This window comes from Leopardus geoffroyi, chromosome C3 (genome assembly GCF_018350155.1).
Source record: "Leopardus geoffroyi isolate Oge1 chromosome C3, O.geoffroyi_Oge1_pat1.0, whole genome shotgun sequence".
NCBI lineage: Eukaryota > Metazoa > Chordata > Mammalia > Carnivora > Felidae > Leopardus > Leopardus geoffroyi.
This window is the reverse complement of record NC_059338.1, coordinates 45,690,455-45,705,537: the sequence shown is the minus strand read 5'-3', so window position 1 is coordinate 45,705,537 and position 15,083 is coordinate 45,690,455. Positions and strand designations below refer to the sequence as shown.

General features: G+C 41.5%; 1 protein-coding gene across 1 annotated transcript in view; it reads right to left on the bottom strand.

Annotated features, from left to right (window-relative positions):
- CC3H1orf21 (chromosome C3 C1orf21 homolog) overlaps positions 1-15,083 on the bottom strand; it is a 229,076-nt gene that overhangs the window by 27,786 nt on the left and 186,207 nt on the right. The window contains exon 4 of the mRNA XM_045452664.1: positions 3,250-3,326. Coding sequence (XP_045308620.1) covers positions 3,250-3,326 — 77 coding nt within the window. The remainder of the gene's footprint in view (positions 1-3,249; positions 3,327-15,083) is intronic.

Below are 15,083 nucleotides of genomic sequence, written 5' to 3'. Positions count from 1 at the left end.
AATTACTCAGTGGGTTCCTGGCAAATCTTGGCCTGAATAGTTATTTCTTCAAAATCATCATCATCATTGCTCAATTGGATCTCGGGCAAGTGGCTTAATCCTAATCCTCACATTATGACACACCCTTGCTTATAGTCATGCACAGCTACTTTTATTTAGTCGAATATACTTTTTTTAAATAGCATAATATGCACTCATGAAGCCAAAGTAAAAAACGAATGCGAGGACCTTGACAACAACCTAGAGCTAATTTACTTCCTACCCATGTGTGTTTCCTCAATTCAAGGGAACCAACATCCCCTTACTTCCCCTTTGTATAGCTTTACTGCCTCTACGTGTGCTCTAAAAAGCAGATGATTTATTTAGTTGTTTTTAACTTTACGAAGAGTGCATCATGCTTTCTGTAATCTTTCAGGATTTACTCTTTTCTCCTATTATTATATTCCTCGGTCCCTCTAGTGTTGTGAGTTTTAACTAATATTTCACTGTATGAAGGCAGTGGGGTTCATTTACCCAATTTCCTGTAAAAGGGCATTTGGGTTATTTCTTTTCTTTTTTTTTTGAAATAAAGTTTATTTTATTGATGGGGGGAGGGGCAGAGAGAGAGAGGGAATGAGAGAATCCCAAGCATGTTCTGTACTCTCAGTGCAGAGCCCAATGCAGGACTCACAAACCGTTGAGGTCATGACCTGAGTTGAAACCAAGAGCCGGAAGCTCAACTGACTGAGCCACTCGGGCGCCCCATAGGGCATTTGGGTTGTTTCTAACTGTTAAGGCATTCTTACCAGCATCAGATACTGTGACTGGCACTGGGTCATACATTATTTCATTTATAAATATCTCTAGCTCTATAAGAGACAATGATTCTCCTCTATTTTTCTCTGAGAAAACTGAAGCCTGATGACATTAGATCACTCTCCTGAGATCCCAAAGTCAGTAAGAATGTGCTCTGCATAGTACCTCAGATGAAGATGTGAAGACCATCTACCTTTATTATTAATAAATCTCCTGTTATCAGGTATGGGGTTGTCGTTCCACTTCTGGGGAAAAGAAACTCATTATCTTATGTATACACTGCATAATAAATAATAGTTTCTTAATCACCTGTGTCAGCAAGGAGGAAAAGTAAAACTTCTTGTGGCCTTCCAGAAAGATTTTGTAGTTGAATTCCAGTAACCCAGGTTCTGACTCATAGTTTAAAACGCACACACACACACACACACACAAATAACAGAGGATTTTCTTCCTAATTTTAATGTAAACACACAAGCCAATTTAGTCAATTTCTCTGAAAGCTTCAGCACATAACAGTTTACAAAGGAGGCTGCTTCAGTATGTCTAAATTAAATAAGTATTCATACTAAAGGGAAAAAGAAATTCTCCTTCTTATAGTCTCTTCTTAGAACTCAAAGATATGGGAAACATTTAAAAATAGCATATATTGAATGGCTTGGATGAAAACATGACTTGGTTGTATCATGAGATATCTGCTGTCTCTCCAAGGCAGATACAATTAGTGTTGATAAAAGTGATTATCAGTGAAGTGGACAGGAAGGTTGTGATTATGACATAATGTGTACCCAACAGTTCAAAAATCGGCTTTACTATTCCACTGACATTACAGATGACAAGTGGATTTTAAAATGTCCAGTTTCCTTTGAAAGTAAAAAAATTAAATCCTTGAGCTCATCACCACCCCCTGAAGAGGCCTAACCACCTGCAGCACCTCCACAGACACCGAGCCAGGGTAAAGTGATTATGAACTAGGTTATTTTTGTCTCGATTTCCTAGGAAGAATCAGACATAACACAACTTCTTCTGCTTATGGCATGGATTTATGGAACTACTATTACATACGTGAATTTATTTTAGGGTGGGGGTGACTGTGCCACCAGTCTGATCAGCACCCTCAGGGAATTTGTTCATATTTAGATGGAATACCACAAAACAGATTTGTAGCTCTGGGAAAATGGAGCCTCTTTGAAGGAAAGGAGAGATAGCTTGAGTGTCACACAAAGTGCATTTTCGCCAAGGTAGATTCGGTTCTAGAACAATCTAGAAAAATACCCATTATTCTCTTTAATTTTTTAATTGTGCAATTCATAACACATAGAAAACATATGTTATTTGTACAGTTTTACATAACAATAGTTAAAGGAACACCCATATCATCACCACTCAGATTAAGAAACAGAACCCCTGGTCCCATTGTCTTCCATCCAGTGAGAAAGAACCATGCTTCCAAGTTTAATGCCTTTTCATTTCCTTGCTTGTCTTTATTGTTTTATCACAGACATATATAATAGGTTGATTCATTCGGCTTGTTTTTGAACTTTATGCAAATAAAACTATAGCAGGCAGGGACTACCACTTACTTCCCTTCCCGTGCAACCTTACATTCATGACCTTCTTCCATCTTGACAGGTGCATCTCTAAGTCATTCATTTTCACTGATATGCAGAATTCTCCAGGTCAACTAGGTCTTCCAGCACCCATGTACAAGTTTTTCTAGGGTATATACCTGAGAGGGGGAATCGCTGGTGGGCAAGGTATGCCCAGGTACAATTTTCTTAGAAACTACAAACTTTTCCAAAGTAATTGTACCAGTTTATACTTCCACTAGGGTAAAGAGGCCTATTGTTCAACATCCTGGTCAACCATTTGTATTGTCAGACTTCTAAATTTTTTGCCAATCTTGTGGTGTGAAATGGTATTTCTTCCTAGACATTAGCTATTCATGTTTCCTCTTCAGTAAAATGGTTGTTCATATCTTTAGCTTCTTTTTCTATGAGCTCTCTGTTTTTTACTTATTGATTTATAGAGTTACTTTACATATTCTGGAAACCCAACCGTTGTCAATTATATGCGTGGTAAATATATTCCATCACTTCCTTCTACTCTCCTACAGCAAATTTTGATAAAAAGAAGTTCTTAATTTTAATGCAGTCATATTAATCATTTTTCTTCAAAGATCTGCATCTTTTGTGACTTTTTCAAAATTCTTCCCTACCCCATAGTCATAAAGATATTTCCTTTTATTTTCTTCTAACTGATTTGACATGTCTGTTCTGTCAGTTATTGTGGGTCTTTTTTGGCACTCTCTGCTCTGTTCCATTAGACCAAATCACCGTGTCTCAATCACTGAAGCTTTATAATACATCTTGATTATCTGGCAGGCAAAACTCAGCTCACTCTGAAAATATTATTAGCTTTAAAAACAATATAAGGAAAAAAGGAACTAGAACTTACTTTGCTCTGGGTTGATGAACTAATCCTGGAATCTCTTTATTAGTTTTAAGTCTTACATTTGAACTGGCACTTTTTTCCTGAAAAACACAAACAGACACATAGAAGACAAGATGAGAATCGACAATTAAACAGCAGCATAAACTGTCATCACAGAAATGTTAGTTTTGCTTGAGACCCTTCACAGCTGGTTACTTCACAAAGACAAAAATCCTTGCAAAGATATCAGACTGTAAGGTGAAACCGCCAAAGATTTTGGAACACTGTCGTGAAAAGAGGCGGGAGTTTTAAAAACAGCTATTAACTATTTTTGAAAATTATGTGCAACTCATATGTGATTTTTAGGTGTTTTTAGGAGTTACTAAAAATAGGAAGAGACTCAAAGAACAGAAGATTCTAGTGTCAAAGAGCTGCCGTAGTATAATCACAGACACTGTTCACATGCCCAGGTCAACTAACTTCAGTGCATTCTATTTATAAAAGACATCTGTAGTTACTGAGACATGAAGTTTGCACAAGGCCCTAGCAGTGACAGAGAGAAGAACATGATTAAAAATAACTAAATCTATTCCACCCATAACAAATATTGTGAGATTGAATTCAATTGAATTAATAAAATTCACTACCAACCTATATTTGAGAAGCACTTCTTTGGCTTTTAGTCTGATCTGATTTCCTATTCCCAGTATACTAGCCATGTGGGAAAGAAACACTCTCAAATCTTAAAATGCAAGTATATCCATAAGCACGCTGCCTCAGTCGTGGCACTGCTCTGTATTTAGACCATCTCAATAATGGCACTGCTTTGTATTTATACAACATTACCTTTACAAAATATTCAAGAGGCGTTATAATTGGCTCCCAAAACACACCCCCGAAATGAAAGTCAGGGCTGTTCTCAACCTATTTAACAAGTGCCGGTGTGTGTGCAAGGATCTTGATGTGCAGCAATAATTCAAAGCCTAGGCTGGGGCAAGGAATAAAGACTCGCACGGGCTGGCCCGCTGTTCTTCCCAGATGCAGAGGGATGTGGGATGACAGATAAAACAGATGGCCCCCAAATGAACTCTTGTTTCAAGAGTTCATCTTTCTCTCAGGATAGCAGAAGCCATTTAAATCCGTGAACCTCCAGTGATTTACACACTGTGGGTTTTTGGCTATTCACCATCAAACGTGAGCGTATCTGTATAACATCGGTACTCCACAACAGAGGGTAATTTTGTCTGTGATCTTCTAGGAAAAGAAACAACCATTACGATTCTTTGGCAGTCTATCTTACCTTCTTTACCTCACACTAAACTTTGGAGTGTTTTCACAACCTTTTAATGGGTATAAAATATATAACTGTTCCTTCTGCTGACACAGTCAGGGAACAACAGACGAAGTACCTTCGTGTTTACAAAGCAGGGCACCGGCTCCGGGAGGGCGAGGCCCAGCACTTGACGGGAGCTGCGCGTCACATTACTGGTTGCACAAGTGAGCAAGGTCAACATGTGATGAACGTCTTTTTAACAGTGAGAGAGAAAAATAGCTCACATGTCGTCCCTCTGGAAGGACTGCAGAGGTAGGTTCCAAGTTAGTCATCTTTTTCCCCTTAAACTTCCTGTCAGCTTGGATTAAGCACTGAAAATAGACATATGACGGGGCCTTCCACTTTTTCTCTACTCACATAAGTTCCCAAACACTGAGCTAAAATGATGTCATTTTGAACACTGCTGAGGCAGGAACGCGGCTTCTAATACTAAGACTAGAAACCGTACACAACTGTATTCTGTTTATACTCAATCTATTAAACCGTACCCTTCATAATGGCACTGAGTCACCACATCTTCCTTAAAACCACACTGTGTGGTTGCTAGGAGAAGAAGGAAACCCCAAGCAACAGAGGCTGGGCGGACGGGCCGGGCACTCAGTCCCCGAGCGGGAACGAGCCAGCCGCCCGGACACCACGCACAGGTGCACACTGCCAGGAAGCAGGAGGGCCAAAACCGAGGCAGAGGCTCGGGGAGGAATCTCAGCTTCAGATTTCCCAGTTACACAAAAGGAAAAAGAAAGTATACATAATTACACACACATTTCTATGGATTGCACATGTAAAATGCATTAGTTTTTACAAATCACCACTCACCAAGATCGTAACAACGACCCAATGACCACGTACTCTAAGTCAGGCACTATTCTAAGTGATTTCCGTATATGAAGTCATTTTAATATTCACAATTATTTACATATATTAACTCATTTTTATGTCCACATTTCTGAGATAGCTACCAGTTTTATTTTTACTTTCTTCTTATTTTAAAGTTTATTGATTTACTGTGATAGGGACAGAGACACCATGAGTGGGGGAAGGGCAGAGAGAGAGGGAGAGAGAGAGAGCCCCAAGCAGGCTCCATGCTGGCAGCACAGAGCCTGACATGGATCATGAACCTGAGCAGAAACCAAGAATCAGACGCTTGACCAACTGAGCCACCCACGCGCCCCAATAGGCACCGTTTTTATTCCCATTTTATAGATGAGAAAGCTGAGGCATTGAGAGATGAAGCACTTACCTGAGACCACACAAGAAATAAGTGATAGCGTTGGGATTTCAACCCAAGAAGGGTCCTCTGCATCCACGCTATTGGCCACTAGGCCGGCAGTTCTCAAACCGTTTTAGTATCAAGCACCCTTTGCCCATATTCTCCAAATTTTGACACATTTCGTTATACAAGATGAAAAAAGAAATCACATTTGTTAAAATCACCATCGATCTCATCAGGAAAATCTTGACAGAAGCTGTCAGAATCCTGACAGAAATCTGTCAGGAGATCCTGACAGAAGCTCGTGGTGGTATAAAGTTTTCCAAAATTCTAATTTTGGTTTCACATTTGAATTTTATGACTGGCAACACATACTGCCAATTGTTGTCTTTGAAGTGACAAGTTCTCTTCATTCATTCTTGAGACGATGTTTGCCAAATACCCAAGTCTGAATATCCATAATTTATCTGCCACACATTTTTTTTCTAAAGTAGAGACGGTGTTCCATAAAAACAATTGCTAGTTCAGCCTGCAACTCAATCAACTGCAGAAGTACTTTTCCTTGGGATAACCGTCCTACCTGGGTGTGCAGAAAAAATGTTTTATGTGTGCCTATCTCCCATTTCATCGCATAGACTATTACAAAGCTGTGCATAGGTGTGCCTGGGTGGCTCAGTCGGGTAAGCATCCGACTTCGGCTCAGGTCACGATCTCACGATTTGTGAGTTCGAGCCCCACATCGGGCTCTGTGCTGACAGCTCGGAGCCTGGAGCCTGCTTCGGATTCTGTGTCTCCCTCTCTCTCTGGCCCTCCCCCACTTGCACTCTGTCTCTCTCTCTCTCTCTCAAAAATAAACATTAAAAAAATTTTTAAGAAGGTATGCATCCAAGGCACAAGACAATATCATTAAATAGAATTTACTGCTTCATGAAGGACACTCTGAAGTGAAAGTGGAACGTGTTCTCCCATTAAAAGCACGTGGTGCTGGTGGATACGACGACTGCTGACGAAGTTTGGTGCCACCGCCTTGACTGGTGTTAAGACACCAGCAGTTTCACCCGCTGCCGCTTCTGTATCATCAGTGCAAATGTCAACACAGCAAAAAAGGCAAAATGCTTCTTAGCATTGTGAGGAAAATGACCTCGAGGACATCCTGAGAATGTTATAGGGACCCCGGGGCCTGCAGGCCATACTCTGACTTGTATCTCTCTATTTCTTTTTTTTTTTTTTTTTTAACATTTATTTATTTTTGAGAGAGAGAGAGACAGAGCATGAACGGGGGAGGGTCAGAGAAAGAGGGAGACACAGAATCAGAAACAGGCTCCAGGCTCTGAGCTGTCAGCACAGAGCCCGACACAGGGCTGGAACTCACGGACTGAGAGATCATGACCTGAGCCGAAGTCGGACGCTTAACCGACTGAGCCACCCAGGCGCCCCTGTATCTCTCTATTTCTTTTGCAGAGAAGAGAACAACTGATTCTTTAATTTGCTATATGCCTTGTTTCAAAAAATATTTAACCACTTTATCGTGGTAACATTTATATTCCATAAAATTCCATTATAAATGTGTGATTAAGTGATTTTGGTAAGTTTACTGAACTGTGTAATTACCACCACAATCCAGTTTTAGAACAGTTCCGTCATCCTAAAAAGTTTCCTCAAACCCACTGGCAGTTGTTTTCTGCTCTCCTCTGTAGCCTCAGGCAACCACAAATCTGCTTTCTGTCTGAGTATGCCTTTTATAGATTCACGTACATGGAACCTTATAATATATAGCCTTTGGTGTCTGGCATCTTTCGCTTATAATGTTTCTGAGGTTTATCTATATTGTCGCATCTTTTAGTATTTCATTTCTTTTAACTGCTAAATGATATTCCAATGTATGGATATACCGTATTATATGCATTCACCACTGGACGGATATTTGGGTTGTTTCAAGTTTGAGGATATTATGAATAATACTTCTATGAACACTCATGTGTAAGTCTTTGTCACTTCTCTTGGGCAGATTCCTAACACTGAAGAGCTCGATTATATGGTGAGGTACATTTAACTATTTAAGATATCACCAAACTGTTTTCCAAAGTGGCTGCACCATTTGACATTCTCACTTGGGGTGCAAGACGGTTCCACTTTCTCCATGTCCCCGCCAACACTTGATAGTGTCTTTTCAATTATTGCCCGTCAAGTGCTGTCTGATTGTGGGGTTCATTTATTTTTAAAAACATGACTCATTTGGATTTGTTCTCTGTATCCCTCAGAACATCCAGCACCTTGCTACACAGGATCATTGACGTGTTTATCAGTTAGCTGTGTTTGCACCAAGATGTCAGTTTTATATTTGCTGATAAACATCACTTAACTCTCCTCAGGGTTTGTTGGTTGGGGAAGGGGAGGTTTAAAGAGGTCTGCTTAAACGAAGAAAAAGAAAAAGAAAAGCAAACAGAGAAAACCAGAAAGGGCTGGAAGGACGAGGGTATTGGGAGCCTCAGATAGAGCAGACTCACCAGAGAGCCGAGAGTCGTGCCACATCTGGAGTGCTCCAGACACAGGAACGCAGAATTTGAGAGATGAGGAAGAGGTAACTAAGATAGCATTTTCCCTGGCAGAAAAGCCCCTTTTATTGGTATATGACACTTGTAAACTAAGTACCTAAAATAAACTGGGACCAAGTGGGGCTAAGATGAAGCCATTGAATAGGCCACCAGAAAGCAGTCTGTAGAGCAGCGGTTCATGACCCATCCATGCTGGTATCAGAACCATCTGGGATGCATGATAAATACAGATTCCCAGGCCCTACCCAAGACTTCCTGAGTGTGAGTCTCTGGGATTGAGGCTCAGAATGTGCATTTTAAAGAAGAGTCCTAGGTGACTCTTAAATTCAAAAAAAGTTTGAGAACTTCTGCTTTAGAGAAAAGATACCTTTGTGCTAAATATGCTGCAAAGCCGCTCTGGGGGTCCGTAGAGAGGCCCACCAGAGCAGCAACCCCTTTAACTGTTTTATACTTAGGGGCTCTGTAAGTTGGAAAAAAGCATTCGTTTCTCAAAAATATTTGCAAACTAATGCCAGGTAGTGACAGGTTTATGTAAACAGTAAATCAAACAACTTTCTCCTTTGCTTGGAGTAATTTTCTCTCTTTATGAACAGAACACACTTGCCGGTGTCTAGAGTAAACTTAACATTCTCTTAGTTCCTCTGAGGCCGGAGACAGTCAAACCAACTGTATTTATGCTGCTTCCCCAATCCCTGGGTGGCATCTCCCAAAGGGAAAGTCAGAACCCTGAGAGAAACTGACAGCTTCTTTAAAAAATTTCCCCGAACCTCCCCTTCTTCTTCTTCTTTTTTTTTTTTTGAAGATTTTATTTTTATGTAATCTCTACACCCAACACGGGGCCCAAACTCACAACCCTGAGATCCAGTCGCACGCTCCACTGACTGAGCCAGCCAGGCGCCCCACCCCTCCTTAATTCTGAAGACGGCTACACAATGTGTCTAGGCATCTGACAGAAAGCTCCCTCCCTGTTGGTGAGAAATGGAACTTCTTTTCTTCCATCACTTCTTGGCCTGTGTTGTCCCCTGAGTCTGAGCGGATCTAGGTAGCTGTCACCCTGTGAGGCTCCCTGAGCTGTTCCTGGGTTGGAAGCGTGGGGAGGAACCTCAATTTCTTTTTCTGGGCCCGACAGTAGGAAGTTCAGTCTTATAAAGAAATCTCAGGGACCAGATGGATGCAGGAAGCTGGAGTCCTAGAGACAAGTAGTGGGGGTTGGAGAAACAGCCCCTGGAATTGCTAGTGAAGGAGCTGCTCAGAGCAAAGACACAAAAGCACTCACTCAATGTGACTTTGCAAAGAGTCTTCCCTACATACAGATCGTGTGTGTGTACAACTGAATCCCTGCATTTTAGAAAGTACATGAAAACCAGAAAAGATTCAGGGTGTGGGGGAGGGGGCGTACACATATTTTTAAAATAGGAAGACATCAGCTATAAAATAAGTAAGTAATTATTCCACTTTGAAGGAGTAACCCATAGGATGTACTCTCTAAGAAAACAGCCTCATTTGATGTCTTATATGTGATTTCTCATGTGGTATTAACATGGGATAGGATACTGCTTCTTTCAAAAATAAAGGGGGGGTGCCTGGGTGGCTCAGTCGGTTAGGCGTCCGACTTTGGCTCAGGTCATGATTTTGCGGTCCGTGAGTTTGAGCCCCACATCACTCTCTGTGCTGACAGCTCAGAGCCTGGAGCCTGCTTCGGATTCTGTGTCACCCAAACTTTCTACCCCTCCCCTGTTCATGCTCTGTCTCTCTCACTCTCAAAAATGAATAAATGTTAAAAAAAATTAAGGAATTTTAGCTTTTGTCTTCTGAATGATGGTGATTAGCTGAGCCACATTCATTCTACCACAATTTTTGGATATTAAAAAATAGCAAGGTCCCAGCCACCAGATGCAAGTGTTGACTTAGATCCATCTACATTATCATAATTTCATGAACTCAACACTTCCATCCATAATTACCTGTCCAAGGAGATTATTCAAATTATTGGTATTTGGTTAGAATTTTAGTAGTGATGGAAGTGACGTGGAAAGTATCAGCTTTACGGAAATTCTTTTTCTATAAATTAAAATACAGCCATGTATCTCGTTTTACACTGAGCAAATGTCAAGTGCGGCAAATCACTTTTAAGGCTCCTAATATATTTTGCACTGTTGTTTCTCCAGATAGATTGTAAACATTTAAAGTAACTTTAAAAAGTAAACAGTTGTAAGAAGTTGCTCAGAATAGATTAAGTTGTGTACTGACAAAGTTAAGACAAAGTCATTAAAGTCACTATGCCAGTATTTCAGTAATTAAAAGTAACAAGGTATATATAATGTTGTCAAATTACACTGAGACTTGGAAACTGAGGATGTTTGCAATAAGATGAGGTATCTCCAAGTTTTTTTTTTTTTTAAGCTTATTTATTTATTTATTTTGAGAGAGAAAGAGAACATGAGCAGGGGAGGAGCAGAGAGGGAGACAGAGAATCCCAAGCAGGCTCCATGCTGTCAGCACAGGGCCTGATGTGGGCCTTGAACTCACAACCGTGAGATCATGACATGAGCCGAAATCCAGAGTTGGACACTTAACTGACTGAGCCATCCAGGTGCCCCTCTCCGAGTTTTTCAAAGAAGTATTAATACATACCCAAATAATTAATTAACTTGTCAGAGCCACATTCAGTTTTTGTCTGAGACACTGAATATCACTTAGAACGGGGGAGATTACACTGCGGTAAGAAATAGTCCCCAGTACTGGTGGTTCAATAAGATACAAGTTTACGTCTTGCACATGCTATATGTGCAGACGAGCAGCAGGGCTCTGTGTGTCCCCGCTCCTCAGGGATTCAGGCTCACAGAGGTCCCATGTCAGCACGTGCTGTCATAATCAGCATGGCAGGGGAGGGAAGACCAGAGCAGAACAGTTAAGTGCTCATACTTACGTGGCCAGAGCGGATCAGAGAACCACATGAAAATCCAAGAGAGTGGAGAAAGTATAATCCTACTATGTGTCTGAAAAGAGCTAGAACTGGAATATTCATGAATAGTCCTAATGACCACCATAATGCTCACCTAAAAAAAGAAAAAAGTATGTTTTCTTGACCACAGAACTACCTAACATTAATCATAGCAGTCTTCTTTTCTGAATAATCTGATGTACAACTGTGTCATTATGTATTTGTACTAAATTATGTGTGATTCATAGGAATATGGAAGAAACTTCAGTGCTGAAAGTTTAAATTGGGCTAAAATGCCATTCAGAGGTTAGAATGCAAAACAAAGGTGAAATTGCTTGACAAGCTGATGTAGTGGACAAGCGTTAATAAATCAGGCTAAACGCTCCCTGGATCCAGGTAAGAGGGAAGAGAGGCACAATCTGTGATTTATGCCCCAGAAAACTGCACCTACACCCAACCCCACACACTTCTTGACTCTTCCATTTCTCACATCTCTCCAACCATCAAACAAAACACATATGATGCCAATCATATTCATTGTCATCCATAGCAACAAGATCAAGCATTTTAGGAATTCAACTACCAATGGACTGTGGTCCCTAAAAGATTGCATTTAAGAGAGCTGTCTAGCACAAAATAACCATGCTTTGTAACAGATGTTTCTGGTGGGTAAAAAAACAGCCACAAAAATCGAAGTATATTTGATCAAAGTTAATAAAATATTAGAATGAAGAAATGTATCATCCATCATAAAAAGTCACCATTTATGCAGAGTTGCTGAACTTTTCCCGTGATGAACCAAAATCTTGACAGGTTTTCCTCACTAAGTCGAGAGACTGCAAATGTCAAAGCTAAAAACAAAAAGTTAAATGATCCAGTTTTTCTTCCAGGCACGATTGTTTTTCTCACACTCACTGTGCTGTAGAAGCCAGCCAAAAATCAGACTCCAGCCTTCCTGAACTCGCTGGACACACCCACATCTCTCTTCAATTCCAAATTCGTCAGTGCCCGGAAAATCTGCTGTTCTCCTATTGTGGCCGTAGCAAGTTAACACGAATGTAGGGGCTGAAAACCACACGCATTTATTATCTTACGCTTCTGGAGGTCAGAAGTCTAACAGCAGGCTGCACGGCTACCTTCCATCTGGAGGCTTTAGGAGAGAATCTGTTTCCTTGACTTTCTTGTCGTCTACACGTTACCTGCACTAGCTGGCTTGTGGTCCCCTCCTCCAGCTTCGAAGCAGCACTGTAGCATCCTCTCTCCTGACTTCTGCTCAGTCCTTACATCTTCTTTTTCTTTAAATGTTTGTTTATTTTTGAGAGAGAGAGAGAGGGATAGGCTGACAGCACATAGCCTGATGCAAGGCTCAAACTCACGAACTGCGAGATCATGACCCGAGCCAGAGCTGGACGCTTAACCGACTGAGCCACCTGCGCGCCCGGCATCTTCTTCTTCTAACTCTGATTCTCCTACTTCCCTCTTGAAAGGATCCCTGTGATTATATTGGGCCTATTCAAATAATTCAAGATAATCTCTCCACCACGTCAAGACCCTTAATTTAATCACACCTGTAACGTCCCTTCTCCCGTGTAAGGTACCATATTTACAGGTTCCATGGATTAGGATGTGGACAGGAATTATTCGGCCTACCACAGGGTTCCCCCTGGATTCATACCAAAGATTCATAAGTCTCCCACATACAAAACAGGTTCACCCCAAGGTACCACAGAGTCTCAACCCTATACAGCATCAACCCAAGTCTCAAGTATTAGGCAAATCTCATCAGCTCAAAAGTCCCACACCTCATTATCTAAATAATCTAAATTAGATATGAACGAGGCTCTGAGTCTAATCCATCCTAGGGCAGAATTCCTCTCCATCTGTGAACCTGTGGAACTAGAAATCAAGTTACCTGCTCACAAAATACAATGGTGGGGAGGCAAGAGATGACAGCTATAGGCATGCCCATTCAGACAGGGAGAAATGGAAGAAGAAAAAAAGGAGTCCCTTGTCCCAAGCAATTTCAAAATCCAACTGGGCAGACTCCCTTTGCTTCTAAGGTCTGGTAATCATCTTCTGTGGATTAAGACTCTGCTCCCCGGGCCCATGGTTCTACCCTTGTAGACTCATTCTTACTTCTTGAAGGATAGTGGCATGTTGGTGGCTGGGCTGTCTCATCAGCTTGTTTCCTGCCTATACGAATTTTGGGAGTGTGACCCTTATGCACCCTCTCTCTGACCCTTTTGGTTCAAACTGGTGTAATATCCTCAAGAACGCCACGGGCCTCCTGTGTGTGGCACGGGGGTTCACTTCATCACACAGGGGGTTCTTCCACAGATACTTCCTAGACAACCCCATCTCTAAGCCTGGCTTCTGCTGAGACAGCCGAGGGGATACGTGCCTCATCTCTTCGAAGAGTCATCTGTGTGACTGAACACTCTGACCTTTTCATTTTTACCAGAGAGTAGCGAAAGATTGGCCACACCCTTGGCTGTCTCCCCAGAGCATGTGTTCCTGACAGTGAATCTCCTAGTTTTAGCATCTTTTGCAATCTGGACAGACTAAGAGTTCCCCATACCAGTAAGTCCTGGCTCTTTTTTCATTAATAATTCTTCCTTCAATTTAGCTCCGTCCTGTCACATTTCACTAGAAGCAGCGAGAAGAAATTATGCCCTGACTTCAACACTCCAACTTAAAAGTCTTCTCAGCTAAAGATTCAAGTTCATTGTTTACAAGTTCTGCTTTCCACATCCTTGTAGGACAGGATTAGCTAAGCATTTGGCCACTGTATTACAAGTGCCGCCTTCCCTCCAGTTTCTAATAACATGTTCCTCATTTCCTTCACTTACCGGTGGTACCTTTCACGTCTGTATTTCTTTTTTTTTTTTCTTAATTTTTAAAAATGTTTAAATGTTCCTTCACTTAGCAAAATTTTAAAGTTTATTTTTGAGACAGAGAGAGAGAGACAGAGAGACAGACAGAGAGAGAGGGAGTTACGGAATCTGAAGCAGGCTCCAGGCTCTGAGCTCTCAGCACAGAGCCCAAGGCAGGGCTCAAACTCACAAACTGTGAGAGTATGACCTGAGCCGAAGTTGGATGCTTAACAAACTGAGCCACCCAGGTGCCCTGATGTTTAGTCATTTTTTGAGAGACAGAGACAGAGCATGAGTGGGGAAGGGGCAGAGTGAGAGGGAGACACAGAATCTGAAGCAGGCTCCAGGCTCCAAGCTGTCAGCACAGAGCCCAACACGGGACTTGAACTCATGAACAATGAGATCATGACCTGAGCTAAAAAATCGGCCGCTTAGCTGACCCAGGTGCCCCTCATGTCCAACGGTTCTACCAACGGTATGTTTATGATGACTTGTATTCTCTGAGGTGATACAGGTTTTCTTCACCACGCTCTTTTTTCTGAGCCCTCCCCCGAAGAATCTTTAAAATCCCTATTTCTACGAACTGTATGCACAAGGCAACCTAGGCTTTTTCTATCCTGCTCCTCAGAATTCTTCCAGTCTCTGTCCACTTCCCGATTCCAAAGCTAGTCCACATTTATAGGTATTCATTATAGCACTACTATATTTCAAGGTGCCAGATCTATATTGGCTTCCTATTGCTACTTAACAAATTACCAAGGACTTATGGATTTTTAAAACACCAATTCAGAGGTCAGACGTCTAATGCTGGTCCGTACGATGGTCCTCCTTCTAGCGGCTCTAGGAGAAAATCTGTTTCTTTGGCTTTTCCAGCTTCTAGAGGCTGACTACCTTTGCATATGGCTCCTTTTTCCACTTTCAAAGTCAGGAATTTAGCATCCCT